The 25,264-nt window shown below is 31.1% G+C and overlaps 2 protein-coding genes across 3 annotated transcripts; both read right to left on the reverse strand.

The window, feature by feature from the left end:
• Positions 1 to 222: 222 nt before the first annotated feature.
• Positions 223 to 15,718, reverse strand: LOC149904445 (uncharacterized). Its single transcript, XM_090107054.1, has 23 exons — positions 15,560 to 15,718; positions 14,560 to 14,691; positions 14,193 to 14,393; positions 13,611 to 13,691; positions 10,731 to 13,409; positions 10,204 to 10,317; positions 9,995 to 10,066; positions 9,754 to 9,861; positions 9,441 to 9,551; positions 8,436 to 8,537; positions 6,915 to 7,022; positions 6,582 to 6,683; positions 5,891 to 6,007; positions 5,594 to 5,707; positions 5,191 to 5,307; positions 4,369 to 4,488; positions 4,024 to 4,116; positions 3,110 to 3,178; positions 2,671 to 2,751; positions 2,499 to 2,579; positions 1,905 to 1,970; positions 1,587 to 1,660; positions 223 to 1,375 (listed from the first exon to the last, which is right to left on the reverse strand). The coding sequence occupies exons 1-23, from the start codon at positions 15,582 to 15,584 to the stop codon at positions 923 to 925; spliced, it is 5,220 nt and encodes a 1,739-aa protein (XP_089963180.1). The 5' UTR covers positions 15,585 to 15,718; the 3' UTR covers positions 223 to 922.
• A 5,460-nt stretch (positions 15,719 to 21,178) lies between these two features.
• On the reverse strand, positions 21,179 to 23,069 carry LOC149904446 (uncharacterized). Of its 2 annotated transcripts, none has more exons than XM_090106971.1 (2): positions 21,382 to 23,062; positions 21,179 to 21,305 (listed from the first exon to the last, which is right to left on the reverse strand). In XM_090106971.1, the coding sequence occupies exons 1-2, from the start codon at positions 22,769 to 22,771 to the stop codon at positions 21,298 to 21,300; spliced, it is 1,398 nt and encodes a 465-aa protein (XP_089963097.1). In that variant the 5' UTR covers positions 22,772 to 23,062; the 3' UTR covers positions 21,179 to 21,297. The 2 variants fall into 2 exon arrangements, with proteins under 2 accessions (XP_089963097.1, XP_089963098.1); XM_090106972.1 differs by lacking the exon at positions 21,179 to 21,305 and having other exon boundaries at positions 21,770 to 21,887; positions 22,315 to 23,069.
• Positions 23,070 to 25,264: the final 2,195 nt, after the last annotated feature.

Raw genomic sequence — 25,264 nt, forward strand, 5'->3', positions numbered from 1 at the left:
ATATGCAATAATGTAAATAATGATAAAATTTTAATGAATTTATTGAAGTAATCTGTTTAATTGATATAAGGGCGTATGAATAATTTGTTAATACTCACCTTGGTAAATTCGTCGTGTCATTCATAACAACATGGCGGTTTGTTTACACCGGCATGACCAGGCGCGAAGAATTTGTTTGGTTTGTGTATATGAAATTAGCTAGATAAGTATTTTCAAACAATGTTTTTGTACTAATTAACAACTTTATTCAAATAATTCATAGAATTCTATCGTTAAATTAACGTCCTAAATAAAAACAAGGCACATGGGCGCAGTACTGTTTTATTGACAACATTAAGCGCCATCTAGTTAAAAACCTACAAACTTAACGCAAAGAAACAAATGGCGGTAAATACAAACTAGTCTTTCAACACTCGCCGTATCAATTCTTATTCACATATTTTCACAGTCCAAACAAAAAATAAATGAAACATGAACGGACAGCATAATCGAAATAATTATAATAATAATCCTAAACATAAAATTAGCAGTCAAAATACAGACACATTAAAAAAAACATAACATAATGTATCCATTGCATATATCAAAGAAAATGTACTTACTTAGATGTGTTAGGAAGTTGGAACAGAAATAATGTACAAAATTGTTAAACACAGAGAAATTATAAGAAGCACATATTCACTGAAAATTTATATAATTTTTTATCAAAATTTATAAAAACATTGATACAAGATTGAAAGAATTTGTTTTTAACAGACTTCAAAAAGGAAAGCAGGTTATCAATATATTTTTTTCCTTAGTCAATATGAATACAATAAGAAAAATTTATTGAATAATGAGTATAACTAATAGCGGAATAGCAGAATAGAACATTAATAATTATAACAGGCGGAGTCTTAACATAACTGAAACGTGAAAATATCTAAAACTTCGACAATTTTATATTCCTGTGTCTCTTATACATTTCATAGGTACCTAAACGTTTAATATTTTTATTGTACATACGTTCTTCTTTAAAATTAACTATGTTACTACTAGCGACGAATTTGGTTTCAGTGGGGATTACATTAACTTTGAATTTAGTTGTATATCCGGTGTTTGACGTAGAAGCTGTGGGCATTGTAGGCAACACTTTTGGTTTAGGAATGTTAGCTTTAGGTTTTTTCTTCTTGGGCGAGTCTTCGTGTAAATAAATACTCTCTTCAAGGTAATTGGACGGCTTGCTCCTCCGTATTTCTTCGACGATGAACCCGCTTGTGGCGATTACTTTGGGCTTTTTCTTGGTTTGTTCTTTCGGTTTGTCATCTAATTGGCTCAGTATGGATGTCGGCAAACGGGGCACGGGTATTTTTGTGAGAGCGTTGGTTTTGCGTACCTAGTAAAATAATTGAGTGTAAATAAGGGATTAAATCTAGTCTTTTATTACATATTATGTCGTTTTGTTAGAAAATGCGATTTATATTTATTTTTCAATTAATAATCAATAACACCCAAACAAATTTATCGCTTATTGTCAATCAATTAGGTAGGTAACTAGATTATCTTAGCTATTATTATAAAATACTTCATATAGTAAATTTTAATACCTTTGAAACACCCACTTCATCATCTTCCCTTTGTTTTCGCTTTTTATTTTTCTTATTTTTGCCTTCTTCAGGTTCTATAACAAATAAATTCATTATAACAACAGTATTAAAATATAATAAAATGTTTCAAATACATACATACTTTATTATAACACATAGTATCATTGTCAAACTACGTTCTATCTAATAAATAAATTATAATACTTAAAATTTATATATTTTTCAGATAAAAATGCCAAAGTATTTGTCTGTCTGTTTGTCACGTCTGAGCCCTGAGGGCTGAATAGATTTAAGTGAATTCCACTCCATTAACATTACCAGTCAATATTTCTTCTTCACTGTTCGTTATTTTTCTCTTTTTCTTCGACTGAGAGGTTTCAACATCTAAAACATTTGAGTGATATTAATTTATATGTCAAAATCATCGAAATCAACATATTATTATTATCGGATTTTTAATGAATATTATTTTAAGGGCCTATTTTTGAATGCTTGGAAAAAACTTATTCGTCGAATCTATATATATATAAAACTCAAAGGTGACTGATATAGTGATCTATCAACGCACAGCCTAAACCACTGGACGTATCGGGCTAAAATTTGGCATGCAGGTAGATGTCGTAACGTAGGCGTCCCCTAAGAAAGGATTTTAGAAAATTCATCCCCTAAAGGGGTAAAATAGGGGATGAAAACTTATACCATGAAAATTAATCTTTTCCACGCAAGCGAAGCTGCGGGCAACAGCTAGTAATGTATAAAACTAACATTTTAAAAACGTATTGTAATTGCCCGTATTTGACAGTTTACGTGACATTTTAATATTATCGTGTAATACTTTATTGGACGGATAAGTTTTATCCAAGCATTGAAAAATCGGCCCTAAATATAATATTTACGACAACTTAAAAATACCTCCAGATATTTCTTCCACAGAATTTTGTTGTCGTTTACGTTTTTTGTTGGCATTGCCTTCATTGTCATCTAATACTTGAACTAGAAAGAAAAGGAATAAAAAATTAAGTACATATTAGTTATATGAGGAAAAAAATTGCTATTTACATTATTGCATAAACAAAATAATTACCCGATTCTTGTTGAATTTCGGTTTTAGATTGACCCTTCTTTTTATTTTTCTTCTTGCCACTTGATTTCTTTGTTTCCTCATCTACAAAAAATAAAATTACATTTACATAATTAAGTTATTTTGTGTTTGAAAATATTTAATAGACTAATATAATAATTATATTTCTAAATGAAAATGAAAATAAAATACGTTTATTTCATAATTTTCTTAAAAAAAATTAAAAGTAATATGTTTTCTTCAATAATTATTGTTATCATTTAAATTAAATATAAGATAAAAAATAAATTATTGTATACGAACATTACTATAAACCTCAGTGGTTTTTAATTTACAACTGTACACTAATATATATGTAAGTAAACCTTTTTTGTTTCTGATAATAAAAAAAAACGATGTACCTAGTGCATCATTTTTGTTAGAATTGATAATTTTAACTCACCATTTTGTTCAATATTTGGTTGATTCATTTCGACACCTATTTCCAGCGGACTATCGGAATCGGAATTTTCTGCGAAGAAAAGGTTATTAATAAATTATTCGATTTTTACATCATTCATAGGTTTAATGTTGTTATGACACAAGAAACAGAAATAAAATTGAAATGACATTTTTCCGGCTAGCTAAAGTTAAAAATTCATTTATGGGTCAAGGTATACGCTTTTACAACAGAATTCCTCATAATATTAAAGAGTTTAGTAGTTCTAAATTTAAAACTTATATAAAAAATGTACTAGTTCAGAGAGCCTATTACAGTATTAAGGAATATATGGACGATAAAAACCCATGGAGGGTTGTCGCGTAAAAACCACAGGACAGTTTTTTGGCATATTACTATAATATAAGTATGATGTTACATATGTAATTTGTAAAATTGTAAAACTGACATGATTAAAAAGAGCAACTATGGAGTTTCTTGCCGATTCTTCTCCGTAGATACTGCTTTCCGAATCGGTGGTAAATGTTAAAAATATGTACCTAATGACGTTTCAAAAGTGCGTCTACAAGAAGTCTAATTGAATAAATAAATGTTTGAGTTTGAGTTTAATGTTTATTTCAAAATCACAAAGGACATCTTAGTGATAGTTATTACCTTTATTTAACATTATGGACCTTATTATTCTTAGTAAATGATACTCGAAAATAAGAGTTCCTTTTGTATTTAAAAATTATAAATCGTTAGACATGTATTTCTTATAATATATTATGACCATGATTTTTCAAATTGTTCAATCTTAATTATTGATTACTATTTTAAAGACTCATCAATATTTCAACCCCTAACCTAATACAATAAATGAAAAGCTTATAAACGGGATGGCTACTATTTTCTTTAAATAAAAAATAATGGTATACCTTCAATATGTCTTTTATTTTTCTTCTTGTCGCTTTTTGTTGTTTTTAATAGCGAAACATTTCCTTCCATCGTAGGCATTTCTTCAGATGGATCTTAAAATGAAATAAAAATAAAAATTAGCAGGATACTATAATGAAATTGGGCTTTTGCAAATTTTATAATGAATATGGTAATAAGAATATTGCTCAGAATTTATTATAACAAGCTTCTTATAAATCTATGCCTAAGACTTTATACAATTATTTTGATGGTTTAAAATTCTAAAATATAGGACGAAGTAGATTATTATTTAAATATTATTTATTTATAGGAAATCTAACAAATTAGCGAAACATATCATATACCTGCTTCTTCTTGGCTTTGTGATTCTGACAGGCGTTTATTCTTTTTCTTTTCACTCTTTGGTGTTTTGGATAGCGAAATATTGCCATCCTTTGCAGCAGGTTCTTCTTCAGTTGGTATATCTTATGAAAATAATAATAAAAAATATATATATATATATAAGTAAGTAATAAAAGAGAATACACATGATAAAAAAGAGTACCAGAAGTGAAACTTATTTGGCAAGACACATGATAAAAAAGAGTACCAGAAGTGAAACTTATTTGGCAAGACACATGATAAAAAAGAGTACCAGAAGTGGAACTTATTTGGCAAGACACATGATAAAAAAGAGTACCAGAAGTGGAACTTATTTGGCAAGACACATGATAAAAAAGAGTACCAGAAGTGAAACTTATTTGGCAAGACACATGATAAAAAAGAGTACCAGAAGTGAAACTTATTTGGCAAGACACATGATAAAAAAGAGTACCAGAAGTGGAACTTATTTGGCAAGACACATGATAAAAAAGAGTACCAGAAGTGAAACTTATTTGGCAAGATTGAAACATAAATCATCGCCTTACTCCATGACACGACCTTAAAATTTTACTCTCAACGCGCCTAAAGAAGTTTCACATCAAAAATCCATGTCGGGAAGCAACGAATAATTTTCATTTAAGAGTGCAATTTCAAAACATAATAAGAACATTCTAATGACTAAATACCACACATTAAAACCCACCAACAATCTAAAATGGTTTCAAAAATTATATTATATAAAACTATGAATACAAATAAATATACTTACTATTGCGTTTAAAAATCAATGAAAATAGTTTTACCTTCAACTGCATCAGGTTGTGATTCTGATACGCGTTTCTTCTTTTTATCACTCTTTGGAGTTTTCAATACTAAAATGTTGCCGTCTTCTTTATAAGATTGTTCTCCAATTTGTAGTTCTTTATACGAAAAAAAAAAAACTCAATTATTATTAATTAAATAAATTGACAAACGAAAAACAACATAACGTTTTCATACATAAAAATAATTATAATACTAGTTACATGTAGATATATTCTCAAATCTCAAGTAAATATATAATTAATTGGAAAGCAGTACTCTTTATTAATGTAAATATGTAGTTGAATTCGCTTTAAAAAGAAGTAAATTTTATATGGATAAAGCCGTTAAAATATTAAAGTAGAACATATTACTTAAGATTTTTTTATCTAAATTTCAAATTACCTTCTGTTGCAGCAATTTGTGACTCCGATAGGCGTTTCTTTTTCTTCTCACTTTTCGGTGTTTTTGCTAGAGAACCATTGCCCTTCTCTGCAGCAGGTTCATCTTCAGTGAAGTCTTAAAATAAAATTGCATGTAATAACATAATTTATAATAAATTAATATTAACACACATTAAAAATTTAAAACCCATCAACAATCTAAAATGGTTTCAAAAATTATATTATAAAAAACTATGAATACAAATAAATATACTTAATAGTTACTATTGCGTTTAAAAATCAATGAAAATAGTTTTACCTTCAACTGCATCAGGTTGTGATTCTGATACGCGTTTCTTCTTTTTATCACTCTTTGGCGTTTTCAATACTGAAATGTTGCCGTCTTCTTTATAAGATTGTTCTCCAATTTGTAGTTCTTTATACGAAAAAAAAAACTCAATTATTATTAATTAAATAAATTGACAAACGAACAAGTAAATTATTAAAAAAACAAAATACCCGACTGCACACTAAAAAAAGAGTGATTGAAATGAATCTAATGATACCGCATACATATTTTTTTAAAGGGAAATTTAGAAAAAATATTATTATGTCTTTATCCCGTGGGACTTTTAGGATAAAATGTATCCTATGACACTCCCGTAATCAAGACAAATCTAACGATACCTCATACATCAAAATCCATCAAGCCGTTTAGGCTACAGGTGGTCACAAAGGAAAAGACATACATACATACTTACATACACTCGAAAAACATTACCCTCCTTCTTTGGCAGTCGGGTAAAAACATAAAAATAATTATAATACTAGTTACATGTAGATTTATATTCTCAAGTAAATATATAATTAATTGGAAAGCAGTACTCTTTATTTGTGTAAATATGTAGTTGAATTCGCTTTAAAAAGAACTAAATTTTATATGGATAAAGCAGTTAAAATATTAAAGTAGAACATATTACTTAAGATTTTTTATCTAAATTTCAAATAACCTTCTGTTGCAGCAATTTGTGACTCCGATAGGCGTTTCTTTTTCTTTTCACTTTTCGGTGTTTTTGCTAGAGAACCATTGCCCTCCTCTGCAGCAGGTTCATCTTGAGTGAAAATAAAATTGAATGTAATATTAATTTATTATAAACTATGTTATTTCATGATTTTATTATGATATAATTCCAGGATATGAATTATATTAAAACTATTTCTATTGTATAAAAACAATACAATTATTTCAGATTATATTTGCATACTTACTTAAACATTTTTAAAATATAAAATATATGATGTTATACATATTAATTTAATTAAAAATTAAAAATTTAATTTACCTATTGTTATAGTCACTTGTGACTCAGACATTCGCTTTTTCTTTTTCTTTTCACTGTTTGGTTTTTGAGTTGATACATCTATTACTTCTTCAATTACAACTTCTTGTTCTAAAAATTAATAACATTTTACAATAAATATGTTAATGAACATCAGTATTTAGTTTTCGTTACTTTGAGATTGGCTTATTTATATGCAACTTGAATTATAATTATAAGAGATGCGCCGAATAGTGGTTTCACCGAATAACCGAATACCGAATACTATTCGGTTAAAACCTTACCGAACCGAATATTCGGCCGAATTATTCGGTTCAATGTTTTGACGTGTACGTAAACCGGTTCTAACGGGTCGCAAGTAGCTGCTGGCTCGGTGGCGAGCAAGCCTTACCTCACCGCCCACCACCCGCGTATATCGCCCGCGCACTCTGTGCCGTCCCAGTTGTGTTGAAACATCGCACGAATAGGTACGTTACAAAATTAAAACAAAAAAATATTTAAATTTTTATATTGTTAAAAAGTTTTATATTTTTACTTTAAGTTAGTGTTTGCATTATGAGCGGACGTAATGTCATTTTCTTTTTTAATGAAAGTTCATTTAGAGACTGTAAATAGAGCTCGATGTGGAATACAATGGTATTCCAAATCGAGGATGTCGTCTCCAACATTTGCTTTGAATACAAAATGTATGGGAAATAAAATGTATGGGAGCGTTTCATTTAACATTTTTGGATATTTCTCGTTTTATTTAAAAAAAAATATTATTGTTATTTTACTCATTAGGTATAGTACTTTCAATATCAGGTTAAGGTTTTTTGATATCTGTTATAGTTACGGAATAATCGCCGGTGCACACTTAACGATTACACCCTGTATACCTTAGGTTCAACACATTCTTCATAGAATTTATTTGACTTGTGTATAGTATGACATAAATCATTCATAATATGAAGTTATTTATTTAGTTATATAGCCAAGAAAGTAGAAATACTCATACCGAATATATTCGGCACCTAAACCAAATAATTCGGCCGAATACGAATAGTGAAAAAGATGCCGAATATGCCGAATACCAAATATGTATTCGGTATTCGGCGCATCCCTAATAATTATTATACTTTATTGTATCATTTATAAGTAAATAAATAATATTAATTTATAAATTCAGTTTTGCTTTTTGAAGTGAAACTTCTTTATCGGGGTTGGACAAAAATTGAGTGTAACATTTTTGCGTTACGCCGTACGCGTGACATTTTTGCGTTACGCCGTACGCGTGACATTTTTGCGTTACGCCATACTCATGACATTTTTAAAGTCATAAAGAACTTTCACTTCTTACGTGTGTACTCTAGTACACGCATACATTTTTTTTCATTCAGTTTAAACTTTTCTAGAAATAATATTAATAATTAACCAAATTGTAATCAATAGTGATAAATCCATGGCCTGTACCCGCATAAGAAGCCCGTGTCCCAGCAGTGGGAACGGATATGGGCTGATGATAGTAATAAAATATTTGCCTACCTGTGGTTGTATCGACCTGCGATTCTGAGAGTCGCTTCTTCATTTTCTTCCCACTCTTTGGTGTTTTTAAAGTTGAAGTATTAATTTCTTCAGATGGTGCTTCTGATTATGAAAAATGAACAAGTTTAATTTTGTAGAAAGTTAACTTACTTCTTACATCTTTAATTCAAAGTTGTTAAATTGCAAGTTAAATGTTAACTCTGAATATTTATCCATCTATCTATATATAAAACTAGCGGTCCGCCCCGGCTTCGCCCGTGGTACATATTTACGTTTTCTCTACATAAGAACCATCCTCGTACTTCAAGGAATATAATAGAAAAGAATTATCGAAATCGGTTCAGCCGTTCACACGTAATGCCGTGACAACGCGAAACGGGTGCGGACCCGCCGCCTTTTTATAGCTCCCGCGGCAACTGATACACGAAAATAATCCTTATGGCATGATTCTGTATTCACGCGCGATGACTTATAGCGTATTTCATGTATAACTTTGGTGTTTCTACACCGATTTACATGATTCTTTTACTATAACCTGCCCAGGAGTATGAAGAATAATTGTGCCAAATTTGGTTAAAATCCGTCGTGTAGTTTTTGTTTCTATAACGAATATACAGACAGACAGACAGACAGACAGACAAAAATTTTACTGATTGCATTTTTGGCATCAGTAGCGATCCCTTATCACCCTTTCATAGTTTTTTTTTAAATATATTTCATGTACAGAATTGGCCTCTCTACAGATTTATTATAAGTATAGATTATTTATTTATTATTATTTCTAATATTTTATGACGTGAAACTTCATTAGGCGCGTTGAGAGTAAAATTTCAAGGTCGCGTCATGGTAATATCGGCAAGTTATGGAGTAATGCGACGATTTTGGTATCTTTGAATCTTTCCAAAGAAGTCTCACATGTGAAACGTGTGCTCACACGCTCTTTTTAATATTTTATAAGGTTGTAATAATAATTAAAGCTATTAATGTTATACTTAGAGCTATTACCTTGTTCAATATCTTGTTGTGATATTGACTGCCTTTTCTTTTTCTTTTCACTTTTAGGAGTTTTTGCATTTGACTCATTCTGTTCTTGAGTTATTTCTTCAGCGGGGGTTTCTGTTGAAAACGCAACAATAAATATTTGAATATGATAATTGATAAATGAATACACCAATAATTTTATGTTACCAGATCTTATAACTTATAACCAAAATATAAAGCTACAACCGACTTATAAATAAAATATATAATAATAAATATATATAATATATTTACTTATAAATAGTAATACGTAATTATTGAAAAAATAAATTAATACCTATTGTGGAGTCAACTTGCGATTCAGATTGCCTCTTCTTCTTTTTCTTTTCACTTTTCGGTGTTTTAGCTTGTACCTCACTTTGGTCTGTTTCTTCAGAAGGTACATCTTAAATAAATCGGAAAATATTAATTCAATAATATTTTGATATATGTATTATCTGTTTATTTGTAATAGAGAGTAAATATTTTCAATAAATTAAATTTAAACAATATATAAATTAAAACAATTCTGTTATTACCTGTTGCTTCATTTATCATTGATTGAGATAAACTTTTCTTTTTCTTCTTAGCACTGGATTTCAAGCTTTGGTCTGTAATGCAAACATTAAAATTATTAAATTACATATTTTTCTTATTTAAATATTTACATATAGCCATCTTGGCTATCGATATCCTGAAAATAATATTGAAATGTAATAATATTATGTCATAAATAAAAAATATTTACCATTATCAACAGACATATTTAATTCTTCGTCAATATTTTCTTTACCCTCTTCACTGCTGCGTTCACCATTTGTATCAATGAAAAAGCTTACGGCGCCATCTGCTTCGTCTTGATCTAAAATATTTATAAAATAAGAAATAAGATACAATTGTATAAAACAAATAAAGCTTTTTTTAATTAAAGTTTTTTGATTCTTTGTAATTTTTATACCATACTAGCAAACCGGGCGAACTCCGTTTCGCCACCAGAGACACCTTTTCTTTGCTATAAACCTCGGAGCCCGAGACCTTTCCAACGAACGCAAAACCGTGGATATCGGTTCGTGCGTTCTGGAGTTATAGCGTCAGGAAGGAAAACCAGACTTATTTTTATATAGTAGATAAGTCTCGTAATTTATTTATTTATTTCTAAGCCAATTTGGAAAATTCTTTAAAATCTACATATCTGACACCGACAGTTTTTGTTTTATTCTTTGTGAAGCATTCTGTAATTTATAAAGATACTTCAATATGAAATTATGTACTTACCATTCTGAATGCTTATATTAGTCTTAGCTTCACTCTTTTTCAATGGTATAGCATCCTTATCATCACCGGGTTTGTTACTGAAGGAATCTGCATTGCTTTCTTCAGAGAAAAGTAAATTTAAATCAATAGAATCCGATGAACTATCACTACCACCTTTAGATGATTCAAGCATTTGCTTTTCTTTCTTTGACCCTTTTTCAGATTTTTCTGGTTTTAGATTCTTGAAGACCGTTTTCACTTGTGTAAGATTCAAATCATCAATTACAGGTGCTTTTTTATTCTTCTCTTTTGTTTTCATTTCATGATTGAGTGATGCGTTACCAATATTAGGATTTTTGTTTTTATTCAATGAATTCAGAACTGAATCATAATTATCGATTATGTTATTGGTGTCACTGTCTGAAGACGACAATTCATCTTCCATTGAAGCATGTAATGGATCCGATAAGTTTTCATTTGGTCCACTTTTATTAATGATTGTGTTATTTGCATTATTGGCATCTACAAAGTCTACTGTGGAATCCATGTCCTTTTTAGGGGTTTTTGGCTCCGATTTTGTATCTGTCTCGAGTGGATCACTCTCTTTTAAACTTTCATTTTGCATAGTGATTTCTTTTTCATTAAGAACACTCTCATTACAGATAGATTCAGATAAGCGTTTTTTCTTATTCTTCTTTGCAGAATTTTCATTAGATATTGTGCTGGTATCATGGCTAGAATCTAATCTCATTCTATTCTTCTTTTTTTGGAGGACTGGAGCTTCCTCATCAGATGAATCGGAACTATCCTTTTTATCGGAGATACGTTTCTTAGACTTAAAATTATCGAGTTTATGACGTGCCTCAAACATCTCCCTGGAGGCTTTCTTTTGTTGTTTGGCCATGCGTTCATCGTATTTTTTCTTAGACTTTGCCGTCATTTTCAACTCGTTGTCACTCATTGATAAGTCATCATCGGTACCATCTAGTAATTGGTTATCTTCTTCATCTGAGCTAACTACAAACGAATCTTTTTCGTAATCTGAATCATTCGATAATTCGTCTTCTGATGAAATAGTTACACCTTTATCGACTATTTCGTTTTCTTCGGCATATTGACGTTCATCTTCATCTTGACTGTCCCCTGACTCATAATCATCTCCAGCATCCATCGCTTCATCATTTAGTAATTCATTTTTTTCTTTGGAAGATTCTTCCTTTGAAGAGTCGTCATCATTTGATTCCTCTTTACTTTTATTTTTAAAACTCTTTGATTCAAGGGATGTGTTTTGGTCTACTGGACTCTTGGCTTTATCTTGATTCGATTTTATTATGGAAGTATTAATGGGCGCTAATAACTTTTGAAAATTCTTTTGTTGTAATGGTGTACTAGTTAAGCAATTCAATAATATACTTTTTCTGTCTGTCTCATTATTTTGCGATTTGTCCAAGTCCATAATAGATTTAGAAATGGACTTATTATTTGCAGTTATTTGACTTTTATTAATTTCATTGGTAGAGTTATCTTTTAATTCTGTTATTATTAAAGTGCTTTTATTTTCTGTATTATTAGGACTGTAGGATATTGAAGATTTACGCTTTGATTTAGAATGTGAATTGATACTGGAATCTTGCTGAACTGTTACTTCATTTTTTATTGAATTATTAGTTTTTTCAGGTTCAGAGATCAATAAATTTTCAGGGACAGTTTCATCAATATCCATAGGCTCAACACAGTCATTAAAACCATCTTTATTCAATTCTTTTTCAGATTTATGACTAACATTAGCCATGTTAGATGTATTCAGAGTTTCTTGACACGGCAAAGATTTGTTGACACTATCTGGCACAGATACGACTGGAACACATTGATCTTCATTATCATGATTTTCTTCAGGTTCGGCTTTTTCCGGATTGGAATCTGAATCTTCAATTATTATTTCTGTATTTATTATTCCACTAGGTTCTCTATCAAACAATTCTTTACTAGATAATTGGCTTTTGTTTAAATTTTCAACTGTTAAATTAATATCACATTTGGTGAGAGTAACAGAAACATCTTTGCAAATTTCAGAGATTTTTAATACATTTAGGTCCAATTTGTTGTCACCAGAAGCCATGCTATGTCTTAATGGTAATTTAATTGAACTCAATTTGTCTTTCTTACTCTCATTATCACTATAAAAAATATTTTCTTCTACATTTGGACTGCATACAGTACATACAGTAGACCAAGATTTAGTTCTCTTTTTCTTGCTTTTAAAATTATTGCTTTCAAGAGCTGAAGTACTCTTATTATGAATATTCTTCGTTTTGGGGTTTATTTGGTCAATATTATTAATTAAATTTATTGTTGAATCTAGAGATTTTGAATTATCACTATTATTGGTTTCTGATTTATCATTAATTTGTTGAGTTGATGAAATACTAGGTGATTCTGTTGATTTGTTATGGGACTCTTTTTGTTCATTGACATTATTATCATTATTTAATAAGGCACTTGTATTTTTATCTTCCAGTTTTTTATCATTGGAATTTTGTGGGCTTTTATTAAGCCTAGGACTTTTTCTTAGATTGGTTTGAGGTGAAGTATTGGTGGTGTCATTACCGGTGGTGTCACTAGTTGATTTTCTTGATACTGTTTCTGGTTCTTCAACAATGGGCTCAGTTATTATGATTGCAGGCTTTGATATTGCATCTACTAAAACGTAATAATTAAATTAGGTCTTTAATAACATAAGTATTCAAATTAAAAAAAAAATGTCAATCTGTAACATGGGAACTATGTTATATTTTAAATATGTGGTTTTAATTTATTTATTAATTTATTTTTTATTTCATTTAATTAATAAGTGTTTTTTAGGTATATTAATTAATTTACTGTGATTAAAAAAAGTTATACCCTTATCAATGCTGGAAGTTGAATCTTTTCTTGTCCTCCTTGTTTGTAGAGTAGGTGTGTTAGAAGCTTCACTATCACTTCCTGAAATTAAAAATAATACAATTTGTAACATTATATGTATTACTTGGTTTCACCTTGACACTCTTTTGTATAATATTATAACAAGAGAGAATTGAGAAAATTTTTAACAGAGTAATAAGGTGACCCTTTGCAAAAATGCATATTATAAAAAAAGTCATTAGCATTAGAAAATTAAGGACACATTGTTAAGTAATTTTGATAAAAAATATTGTAAAAAAATAATATATATAAATACAAAAATAATAATAATGCCATAAGTATGTTTATCTATACTAATATTATAAAGCTGAAGAGTTTGTTTGAACGCACTAATCTCAGGAACAACTGGTTCGATTTGAAAAATTCTTAGTGTAAGATAGCCCATTTATAGAGGAAGGCTATAGGCAATAAGACCAACAGGAGCGGAGCAAGGCAGGTGAAACCGCGCGGCACAGCTAGTATTTTATAAGGGAAGAATCCCTTCTTAAGTTTTATGTTACCCAATATAATAATGCAACATACCAAGCTGTGAGTTTCTCCTTGCGGCTCGTTTAGCTCGCGGCGAGTCCACAGTTAAAGCCGCAGTCTCCGATACAATGCTTGTGTTTGACTTGATCCTTGTACTGCGTCTCGAGGGTGTCACCGCCCTTTCTTCTACTGGCTCTAGAACATCCTTCACAGCCTTCCGGGTAGTTCTTTTTGGTGTTACGGTTTCAGGAACAACTTAAATTAAAAATAAATTTTATTGATCAAATTGTAACTTACAAATTGAATGAATAATCAATAAACATTTTCTGTAAGTGTTTTCTATAGGAAAGGGGAAAAAAATTAAAATTGAAAAAATAAACTTCGATAATATAATTATCAATACATATCAAATTATTCATACCATTTTCATCAATGAGATCCAGCTCAGGCTTTGCGCGTCTTGTTGCTCTTTTCTTTGTTGGAGTGTTGGGTGTCAACACCTTCTCCTCTGTCTGCTCTACAGACAGCCTCCGACGCAGCCGTGTAACAGGCACTGTAAACACCATTCAAATAGTTTAAACTCTTATCCATAAATAAAATAAAAAGTCAAAGGCTCTCAACATTCTTGATCATATAATTTCTGTATAATTTAAAAAAACAATGCTTGAATCTTCATTTTTTTCTGCTTGTTTAAACTTTAACTACACTGTATGAAGGAAGTGTCTTTCTTAGTACAGGATTTTTCTAGCCAGGAAGGCTTTGTCATTAATTGTAAATTGTTACATTATTTGTGTGATCCATAAAGATTAATTTTAAACTCTGAATTCATTTATTAAATCCAATAATGTTATAAATTCAGAAGTACATTTGTTTAATTTACTTAATTTATTTAGTTAATTTACTTTGTCTTGGAATTAAAATTATCGTAAAATGTTGTGTAGGAGGATGAAAACACATATAATATGCTTTTTAGGTACAAGAGCATAACGAGGATAAGATGAATGGGGGTAATTTAATCTGGTTATTTGATGCGTAGGTATGCTTACGCCGGCTGTATGGCGTTGCTTGTAGTGATGTTATAAAAATATATTAAGAACCCATTTAGATAAAATAATTGATATTAGTTAAAATGCTCACAAATCAAAATACAGTTTTGTATATAATACTTACCATATAAATAAAAAGCGAAAATGTTCTACGCAAAAGCATGTTTTAGTTGTCGTAGCGTTATGCCGTAATATATAGGATTTTATTGTGATTAAGTCACAGTTTTGAAGGTAGAATAAGTCGATAAAGAAAGTGAATGTAAATTTAATTAGTTATATCCAATAATTATTTAGCAAGATGACAATAAAAATGTAAGGGGTGGACACAAGCAAACGCTTGCACGTTTCCATCGCCTAATAAGCGGTTTCACCTACCTTTAACACCACTATCTTCTTCCATACTTAATTGATTAATCTTATTGTCTTTTACGAATTTAAATTTGATATTTTCGAAAACACGTGTGACGAAATAACCGATTCACATTCATAGAAAGATCAACGAGGTTGGGACTTCGGTCAAACAGCTGTTGAGACGCCGCGAAACGTCAATCAATTCAAAAGAGACCACTGACAATAGAGGTTGGAACTACGACAGACCAAGCGACAGACAAATAATACGGTATAGAGTATAGACAAATAAATATACTATAATTATGTACTCCTATTTTTAAAATTAGTTAAAATGTGGTTAAAATCTTTTAATTAATTGTAATGCTAAGGTAGAATTAAATTTAATGATTCATATTAGCGAATTTGATTTTGTCGAGCTAACTTTTTTAACCATGAAGCCCATAACCAATAAAACCGGTAATAATATAATTTTGTTAATCTGTGCTGGAAAATTTTGAGGGCGCGCCGCGTAGACAGAGAAACCGCGCGCCGCAATTCAATATGTTATATTATATTTTATTAAAGTAAGTAATTAAAAATGTGAAAGTGTTCTTTTTTACTTATTTCTAACACTTACGACTTAAATGTGATATATCTACTAATTTTACATTATAAGTTAAGTCTTATTATGGCTCATATGGGTTAAGTGCGTATAATCAACGGAAAAATGATTTTTTAAATCGGCCAAATAGTTCCTGAGATTACGGCGCGGGCGTTCAAACAAATATACATATTACAGACAAACAAACGTAAAAGTGATATGTAGTTATGGTTTAATTTTGAAATAAATTGATCTTTAAAATTATTGAGGGTACTCTAAACTCGTTACAAGGCAGTATGGATATCACAAGGATAATGAAAAAAAAAATGTAAGAGACTTTTTTTACTTATTTCTGTTTTTTGTCAATTAATAGTTAACTAATACCATACTTAATAACATGTGCATAAATCTACACGTTATTTATTGAATAGTTTTGGCGGAAGCTTCTTCAATGAATTACAACTACCTACAACGCGGTCACATTAACTTGAATTTTTATTTTTTTTGAGTGCAGAATTGTTAATCCATTTATATACACCTATTTTTGAATGCGTCATGTTATAGTGAAATGCGCCCCGCGTTAGGGTTAAGTGGGACCGCACTTAAAAAGACATCAAGGGTACAGAAATGGCATTATATCTTCCTGATGACCCTCCACACTCCACAGAAATTACGCCTAACAATGTTAGCCTCGTTTCTCTCACCAAACGGTCAATATAGGAAGGTTCGATGGAGGAATATATATCGTTTGACACTGAAAATAGCTTTTACTATTTCCTCAGCCTATTATTAGCAGCTGGAACAGTTTCATTATTTGTTTTCCAACTGGGTACGGTATGTTTATTTGTCTTATTATTTAAGAGTATGGTTTGTTTATGTGTTTAACAAAACTGATGACGCCATCATCAATTATTATTTATGTATTTTTTATCCTATTAGAAATTTTGAACATACATAATACATAGATAATTATTAATTACCCTCATTTGCAATCGTTCTTTTATTATCTACTCTTAAATGTCGAGGTTGCTATGCATGTATGTAATATGCTTTTATACAGTGTGTTTGTAGATGTAGCTACGTTGTAATGTGTTATATCATTACCAAAAACAGATTTTATGTTGGATGCAGTGTAGTTTTTACATATAACATTACCCACATAATGTTTTAAAGCAGCGCGCTTTAAGTGATTAAACTCGGTCTCCGTTGTGCATTGAGAAAACAAGTTTAAAAAGCGACAGAAAAAGTATTCCTACTCTTTTCTATGAAATTCCGGACTTTTCATAGACGGATATGACAATGGTCAGAGGTCTGCGGGCTCGAGATCAACTATTTTTGTAGAACAAAACACGACCACAAGTTTTGACCTGTCCACCACGTCATAGACTATTTGTATGAATTTTATTGTATTCCGCTGTTTGTTTTGATTAATTTTCATTAAGAATTTCATACAGAAACATTTATTAAAAAAATAATATAAACCAGTCATTTTATCGAATAACTGATTATATAAGCCTTTCGGCTGAGTTGTGAGGATTGTGAGCATGACTTGCCTATATTGTATTAAATCAGCCAACACTATGCATATCTATAATAATTATATGTAGACATATAGAGAGATATATAAATGCATCAAGAGCTCGTTATAAAAATTATAATATTACGACTTATCGATTGTTAACATATCCTTCTATTGAACTATTCCAACCATTATTCCATCACTTTAGTGTGGAATGTGGATACCACAGAGTAAGTAATACACTACGTAGATTATACTATAACATGTCACAAGCGTATGAATGTCATGTCGTATGTATGCTCTGTGGCCGGGTGACCATGCTGCTGGGGCAGTAAAGACATAAACGGTACACTCGACGTAGTGTTATTAACGCAGGAATTCTCTTCGCTGTGTAAGGGAATAGCGGTGGGCGAAGCGTCGTACCATGAAATTGCAACACTGACTCCGGTTAATAGACGTGATAATTTACAAGTTATTACGACGGTGGAGGGACAATATATTGTGTTTTTAATTTATATTTTGATGTACATATACCTATGTAATATTACTGGTATAAACAAGATTAATCTTCATGAGAATTTCAACCTTATTTCCACTATAGGTGGAAATAATTTTATTAATAATTACTAAATACTATCTAATAAGAATTATCAAAAGAATAATTCTTTATTCTTTTCCCTCTTTTGATTCAATTTTTTTGTGAAAAAATGCAATTAAATTTAATTACATACAAAATTCATAGCGCAAAAATAACATGATTTTAACAAACATAAAATTATAACATACGTTTTTAAATCCCTTGTACATAATGAACTTTTAGTGGAAACGTCGTCACCTGCTTTACTAACTAACTACTGAGAACAGCGCAGCTTCTTATCCGAGAGAGGAAGGAAACTTGCACAACATTGCGCTTGCTATGTTCCTACATGTAGACTGTAGTTACTTTGAACAATGCTTTGCGATTTGATGTTAGAACTAAGTTTGTATCTTAATGTTAAAAAGATTGCAAATATTTGATGTTATTTTGTGCATAGGGAAAGTTGGTCTTAGAAGACAGGGACGTGACGTAGTAACGGATAGTGGATACATTTTTGTAGAAACTATGTCAAACTAGGACAATAAAGCTTTTATATCGACTTTCCCAAAAACGACGGAGGTTCTCAACTCGGAGCATTTTTTAACACTCTAACTTCCATAATTAGATAGAAAAATGAATAAATAATAATTAGTAGGTATTAGCATATTAGACAACTTACGTGGCAATTAATTACAATTAGTGGTAAATATTTACACACAACTTTAAATCAAAAATTACCTGCAGCTACACTATCAGATATCATTAGAAAAATTGAACAAAAGCGTAAATGGAAGTTAAGCATAAAACGCGATGGAACTGGTAGCGCGGCACTCGTAAACTTGCGCGTCATTTGCTTTCTGCCGCTATAACTCCGAAAAGGCTCACATTTTCTGATCCCAAATGTCTCTCCCGAACAAAAGCCTAAACTTTAATCCCAAACAAATGACTTCGACTGTAATAGCTATCGATTTCGCATTTTGTTTTATGTTTAACCACTGTAATTCATTTCGTTCAGTTGGCAATTACAAATAAAGGTTGTATAATGTATATGCTTGTTTTTAAAATGACGCCATAAGTACAACAAAGTAAAAAGTATATATTTTCATATTCAGTTTATAGATAGAAGAACAAAAGCATAGTGATTTGGAAGTTAAACAATGTAGATTTCTAAGGCTATAGCACACACACACTATTTTATATGGTAATGGAGTTTCATTCTTATAAGTGTAAGCCTAAAAATGGTTGGATCAGCTTTCGGGCTCTTGTTTGAAATGATCTCGTGGAGTAAACAAATATTTGAAAATAAATAAGGCTTTATCGTTGGTCCCGGCTCGGCGCGTCCCACAATATTCTCAGAGGCAAGGCGACTTCGTCAGGAGAGCACAATTTATGGCCAGACATTATTTTTGTCAAAACCACTCAAAGACTTCATGTCTTGACGTAGTGAAGATGTTATTACCAGATTTTCGGGGAACTTTGTATGATTGCACATATAAGAACTTAACTAATGTAATTAAAATTTTATACCTACTGTACTTATCAGCATTATAATAGATACATTAAGGCTATGCTAGAGCATTAAATTTATATTGTAAGTTGAAACCATGTTGAAACGTATAGTTTTGTGACAACGTTGTTATAGACTACAAGCCCGCATAGGACAAAAATATGGGTCAAATGAACCACCATGGGACATATCTAGAACGATAGCAGAGTAAAAAATAATAAGATTCATCACTATGCCGTCACTTGTAAGCTGTCCAACTGAGTGCAGATGAGAATTGAAAAGTACAGGTAGACTCGGTAAATTTTGGTCATATATTTTTGTACGGCATTCTTAACCATCGATAGATCCATTAAAAATAATAAGAAACCGCTCAGTGCCGTACAAAAATGTGGGTCCACCAAGTCGGAATTTTTATTTAATTTCCGAGAGTTACCGGGGGTAAATTTGGTCATTTGACCATGTACGGCATCTGTGTCATACTATTGCTATACTGCTTTTAATCCATTATTCCGCAACGCCGTACAAAAATCATGGGGACAAGGGGAAAAAATCGAGAGTTGTAATCCCCTCTCTTTCCCCACTCCAGGGGGTCATTTGACACAACACGAAATAAATTTATTTTTAAAGTATTTTATGCATAGATAATATTTTTTCATGTGCCGTACATTTTCGTTGGTTCAAAGGGGAAAAATCTGAAAAAGAAAAAAATCCATATAACGAAATATTTGCTTTATATTTTTATAATAAAATATAAATATACATTAATATTAAGAAGCTCGAGGTGGTTAATTATCACCTTGGAAAGTCGGAGTCAGGTGGAATGGACTCCGTTAAATTGATGAACTAATAAAAAAGCTATGAACGAAAAGATGTGAATTATATGCAATCAGTCCATGAATACAGGTAAAGTCACAAGCAAATGCTAGATATATATACATATTCAAAATGTACAAGTAAAGCGCTTTCAAGTGATACCAAACACTGCATATTTATGTGGGGATGGTGTAAATAAAAACGCCAAATTAGCCCAATCAGTTTATTTCCCAGACACCGAACAAAAATACATTTTTAACAATCCTCCATTTCTTTCCGTACCGTGACACCAAGTCAAGTCCTAGACAAACATCAATCTACAGACAACATATCCACAGAGTAAATAATAGAAAAACACAGACTAAAAATAAAGCTTATTATGAAATACATCTTAATATTTTATCCTATTCCCACACGGTCATCCTGCAGAATCATCTGTCCCAGATGAGTCAACAGTCGCTACCCATGGCTTCATCATATCAGCTGAGCTTGAGCTTCTTTCTCTTTTTATAATTCTTATTGTTATTATTTTCATCTTGTATATTCTGAATATTTGCTTTCGCCATCCTTCTTAGTTCTTCACGGTCGTTGTAATTTCTATTTATTAATTCCTCAGTTTTAACACAACCAAAATGTCCGTTTTCATGATGTTTTCTTATAATTTCATTTTTTAAATCAAGCGAGGTAAACATTTTAGCATAAGTTAATCTGTCTAATTGATCTTCAATGAGTGGTAGTGGATATCTTTCTTTAATAATTTTCTTATTCAATTTCCTGTAATCAACGCACAATCTATAGTTTCCATTCTTCTTTTTTGCAAGCACAATTGGACTAGCATAATCAGACTTACTTGTTTTTATTATTCCTTCATCAAGCCATTCTTTAATCTGTTTGTCAACAATGTTAAGCTCCAAAGGTGACAATCGTCGTGGATTCTGATAAACTGGTACATCATCGGTTAATAATATTTTAAGTTTTACATTTGATTCTTTAGTACATCTTTTGGGGTTATATTCTTTTATAATATTCTGTATTTTATTCTTATATTCTTTGTTTTCAATATTTGTGATATCTTCATTTTCATTCTCTAGCATTGTAAGGTGTAATATTCTTGTTGCAGTGATAGTTCCAGCCTTAAAATTGATTTCTACTTCTTTCAGTACAGGATTTCCTAATATAATGTTGACAGGGATAGCGCCATCATCAACAACATAAAATAAAGTTTCAAAATAACAATCATCAATTTCAATTTTTGCTGTGAAAGATCCTTTTGTATAAATTTCCTTTTCAGCTATTCCAGTTAAAGTCTCTGTGGTTCCTGAACTATAAGATAACAATTTTTCACCTTGAATCTTCCTAAAATAAGACATAATTATTAAATTAGCATCGCTTCCGGTATCAATCAGGGCTTCTACATCAATATTGTTTATTTTCAGCTTCTTAAAAGGTCTCACATCAATATTATTCTTAGTTGACATAATTTCCAAACTCTTCTTTATACTTTTAGAACATTCAGTTGATTTATGGCCAAACAAGTTGCATTTAAAACATTTAATGCCTTTAGTACAATTAGGCGACTCATGATCTAAATCTCCACAATTGAAACATCTCTTTACTCTTAATGTTTTTTGAATTTTCATGCCAATGGACTTTGATACTGAATTACTTTGAATCTTATTAGGTGAATAATATGATTTTTTCTTAATTTCTGAATAAATGTCTAACTTCTTTCTGAATTCTTTAATGTTACAAGCGCCATATAAAATATTTTTGTTGGACTCACTGTCTTTAATACCGTCGATGACATATTCCATCAGGGCTTCATCTTCAACATTCCCAAGTACTGCAAGTTCCTTCATATGTAAAAAATATTGCTGATGAGTCTCATTCATCTTCATCCGGCGTGTTGAAAGTCTCTTGTGAACAGTTGCACTGTTCAACTTCTTACCAAATTCCTCGCGGAGCTCAGACTTAAGTGTATCCCACGTGGTGGTCCCACTTAGTGAACGTGAAAATAGCTTGGCGGTCCCCGTGAGGAGCCGCTTCGAAAATATGAGTTTTTCTAATTCGCCCCATTGCATTAGAGAGGAAACGTCTTCAAATTCTTTTATGAAAGTTTCGACGCCATAAGCATCATCACCCGAAAATGGCGTCATTGATTTTTCTAAATCAGTAAAGGAAATACGCGGCGATGGTTCACCATAATCATCATCATCCTTTAATAGTCGTTTCGGCGGCATGTTGAATAATGTAAATAATAAGTTTTATATAGTCTTCAAGTCGTAATCGTACAATCATAAGCTTCTTTAAATCTTAGTCTTCTTAGTTCATAATTCGTAAAGTCTTAATCTGGTTTAATCACCGCAATCATAGTCTTCCGCTGTTTTTCTTTATTCCACCATCCCGGACGAGCCCCCAAATTATGTGGGGATGGTGTAAATAAAAACGCCAAATTAGCCCAATCAGTTTATTTCCCAGACACCGAACAAAAATACATTTTTAACAATCCTCCATTTCTTTCCGTACCGTGACACCAAGTCAAGTCCTAGACAAACATCAATCTACAGACAACATATCCACAGAGTAAATAATAGAAAAACACAGACTAAAAATAAAGCTTATTATGAAATACATCTTAATATTTTATCCTATTCCCACATTTATCTTAACTTTATTTTTTTACTCTGTATGTTTTGTCCGCTAGAGGGCGCCACATTAGATTTTGTGAAACCCCATATAGCCTTTAGCTAGCTGGTCGTTGGTTATCCAGTGAACAATTCAGACGCCTCTAATGATATGTCATTTGTCGAATTCTGATAAGTAGTTAAGAAGTTACGAGGGAATAGATGAACATACATACATGACCTGTAAACAACCATAACCCTCCTTTTGCTTTGCCGTAGTTGGGTAAAAATATGTTAATGCCGTACTGTATCAAATGGCCATAAAGCACTCTTAAAATTGTAGCTTTCGTCGCTTTCATCAGCCTAAAAGATGTGGTCTGCACAAAAATGTACGGCATCGTTTTTTCCTAATTTATCTATGTTAATACTATTTAAAACAACGGATAAAGTGTAGAAAACTATTATATTTCATTAATCTACGATGTTTAAACTTTAACAAAATTTCTGGTTTTGCATTTCTCTATAACTTTTTTTAGAACGGTTTCTTTTGAACGGCAATACTATACAACAATTGAATTTTACAATATCATGTTAAAAAAAAAGTTCCCGTACAGGGTCAAATGACCTTACAGCTCTTTATATCAAGAATTCGATGAAATTAAGATGATTATTGGTATACATTTAAAAGAACAATTATTTTTTGACGGCATTGCTTTTAATAGTACTTTTGAGTGCTAGATAATGTTTTGGAACCGAAGCCGTACTTAGTCAAATGACCCCCTGGAGTGGGGAAAGAGAGGGGATTGCATCTCTCGATTTTTTCCCCTTGTCCCCATGATTTTTGTACGGCGTTGCGGAATAATGGATTAAAAGCAGTATAGCAATAGTATGACACAGATGCCGTACATGGTCAAATGACCAAATTTACCCCCGGTAACTCTCGGAAATTAAATAATAATTCCGACTTGGTGGACCCACATTTTTGTACGGCACTGAGCGGTTTCTTATTATTTTTAATGGATCTATCGATGGTTAAGAATGCCGTACAAAAATATATGACCAAAATTTACCGAGTCTACCTGTACTTTTCAATTCGCATCTGCACTCAGTTGGACAGCTTACAAGTGACGGCATAGTGATGAATCTTATTATTTTTTGCTCTGCTATCGTTCTAGATATGTCCCCTGGTGGTTCATTTGACCCATATTTTTGTCCTATGCGGGCTTGTAGTCTATTAGCATTGAGATCGGTTTCATCATGCCACCAAAAACGCTTTTTTAGCAAACTGAAAGGATAACCGCATTGCCATTTGCAAATTTAGGCTCATGGTGTATGTATTCCCGGTGTTTAAAGTCATAATACCTAATTGATTTGTATGACTATTCACAATATTGCACTGATGACTGAAATATCAAAATTATTTTTGATCGAACGAAAGTTTCAACAGCGATGGGTGCTTTACCTTTTTAATAAGTTTACGAAATTCGGTGTTTGATGTGATTCATTTTTTCTATTACATATTAATAATGGATCATATTGATTGATATCTATTATGCTCTACTAAATATTAATTAAGAAAAAAAACCTATTCAAAAATACCTGTACCGTAACTTTAGTTTTATTAATAATATTAAATATGAATTACAGTACAGGTGTTAAGTTAAATATGGCTGCCTCTGGCGCTAATAACACTCGTAAATATGAGTTGCTTTTGATTTAAATGTTGGTTTTGTAGGGAATGTCGCAGCCTGAGTATGCAACAAAGTTCTAACTGAAAAAAATAATTTTGTTTTCATACAACCACAAGGTAAATAAAGCTTATTTGGATAATTTTTTATAAAAGGTTAAAAGTTAAAACATTAATCTATTTCAAAGTTTAAAATATGGTCGGTAAAATTTTATATAGTACCTACTGATAAAAGTATAAAACTAAGGTATAAACATTACCGTATAAAACGATATGTTCAAATGAGAGGAGTTGTGATAATATTGTGTAGGTAGGTAGGCAAATAAGTACCTGATAGAAATTATTTTTGACATTTCCTAAATCTCGATACTGTCATAAAAATAATGTTATTTTCTTAGAAGTTTTTATCTAAGCGCATATTT

This window comes from Colias eurytheme, chromosome 11 (assembly GCF_061535395.1).
Source record: "Colias eurytheme isolate Ceu_HAF_F1 chromosome 11, ilColEury1 Martin Lab GWU primary, whole genome shotgun sequence".
NCBI lineage: Eukaryota > Metazoa > Arthropoda > Insecta > Lepidoptera > Pieridae > Colias > Colias eurytheme.

Coding starts and splice junctions, on each gene's coding strand:
- LOC149904445 (XM_090107054.1), bottom strand. CDS start 15,584: ATGGAAGAAGATAGTGGTGTTAAAG. Junction 9,552..9,753: donor GCAAGTTGACTCCACAATAG/GTATTAATTTAT, acceptor CGTTTTCAACAG/AAACCCCCGCTGAAGAAATA. Junction 3,179..4,023: donor AAATAAAAGACATATTGAAG/GTATACCATTAT, acceptor TTTTCTTCGCAG/AAAATTCCGATTCCGATAGT.
- LOC149904446 (XM_090106971.1), bottom strand. CDS start 22,771: ATGCCGCCGAAACGACTATTAAAGGATGATGATGATTATGGTGAACCA.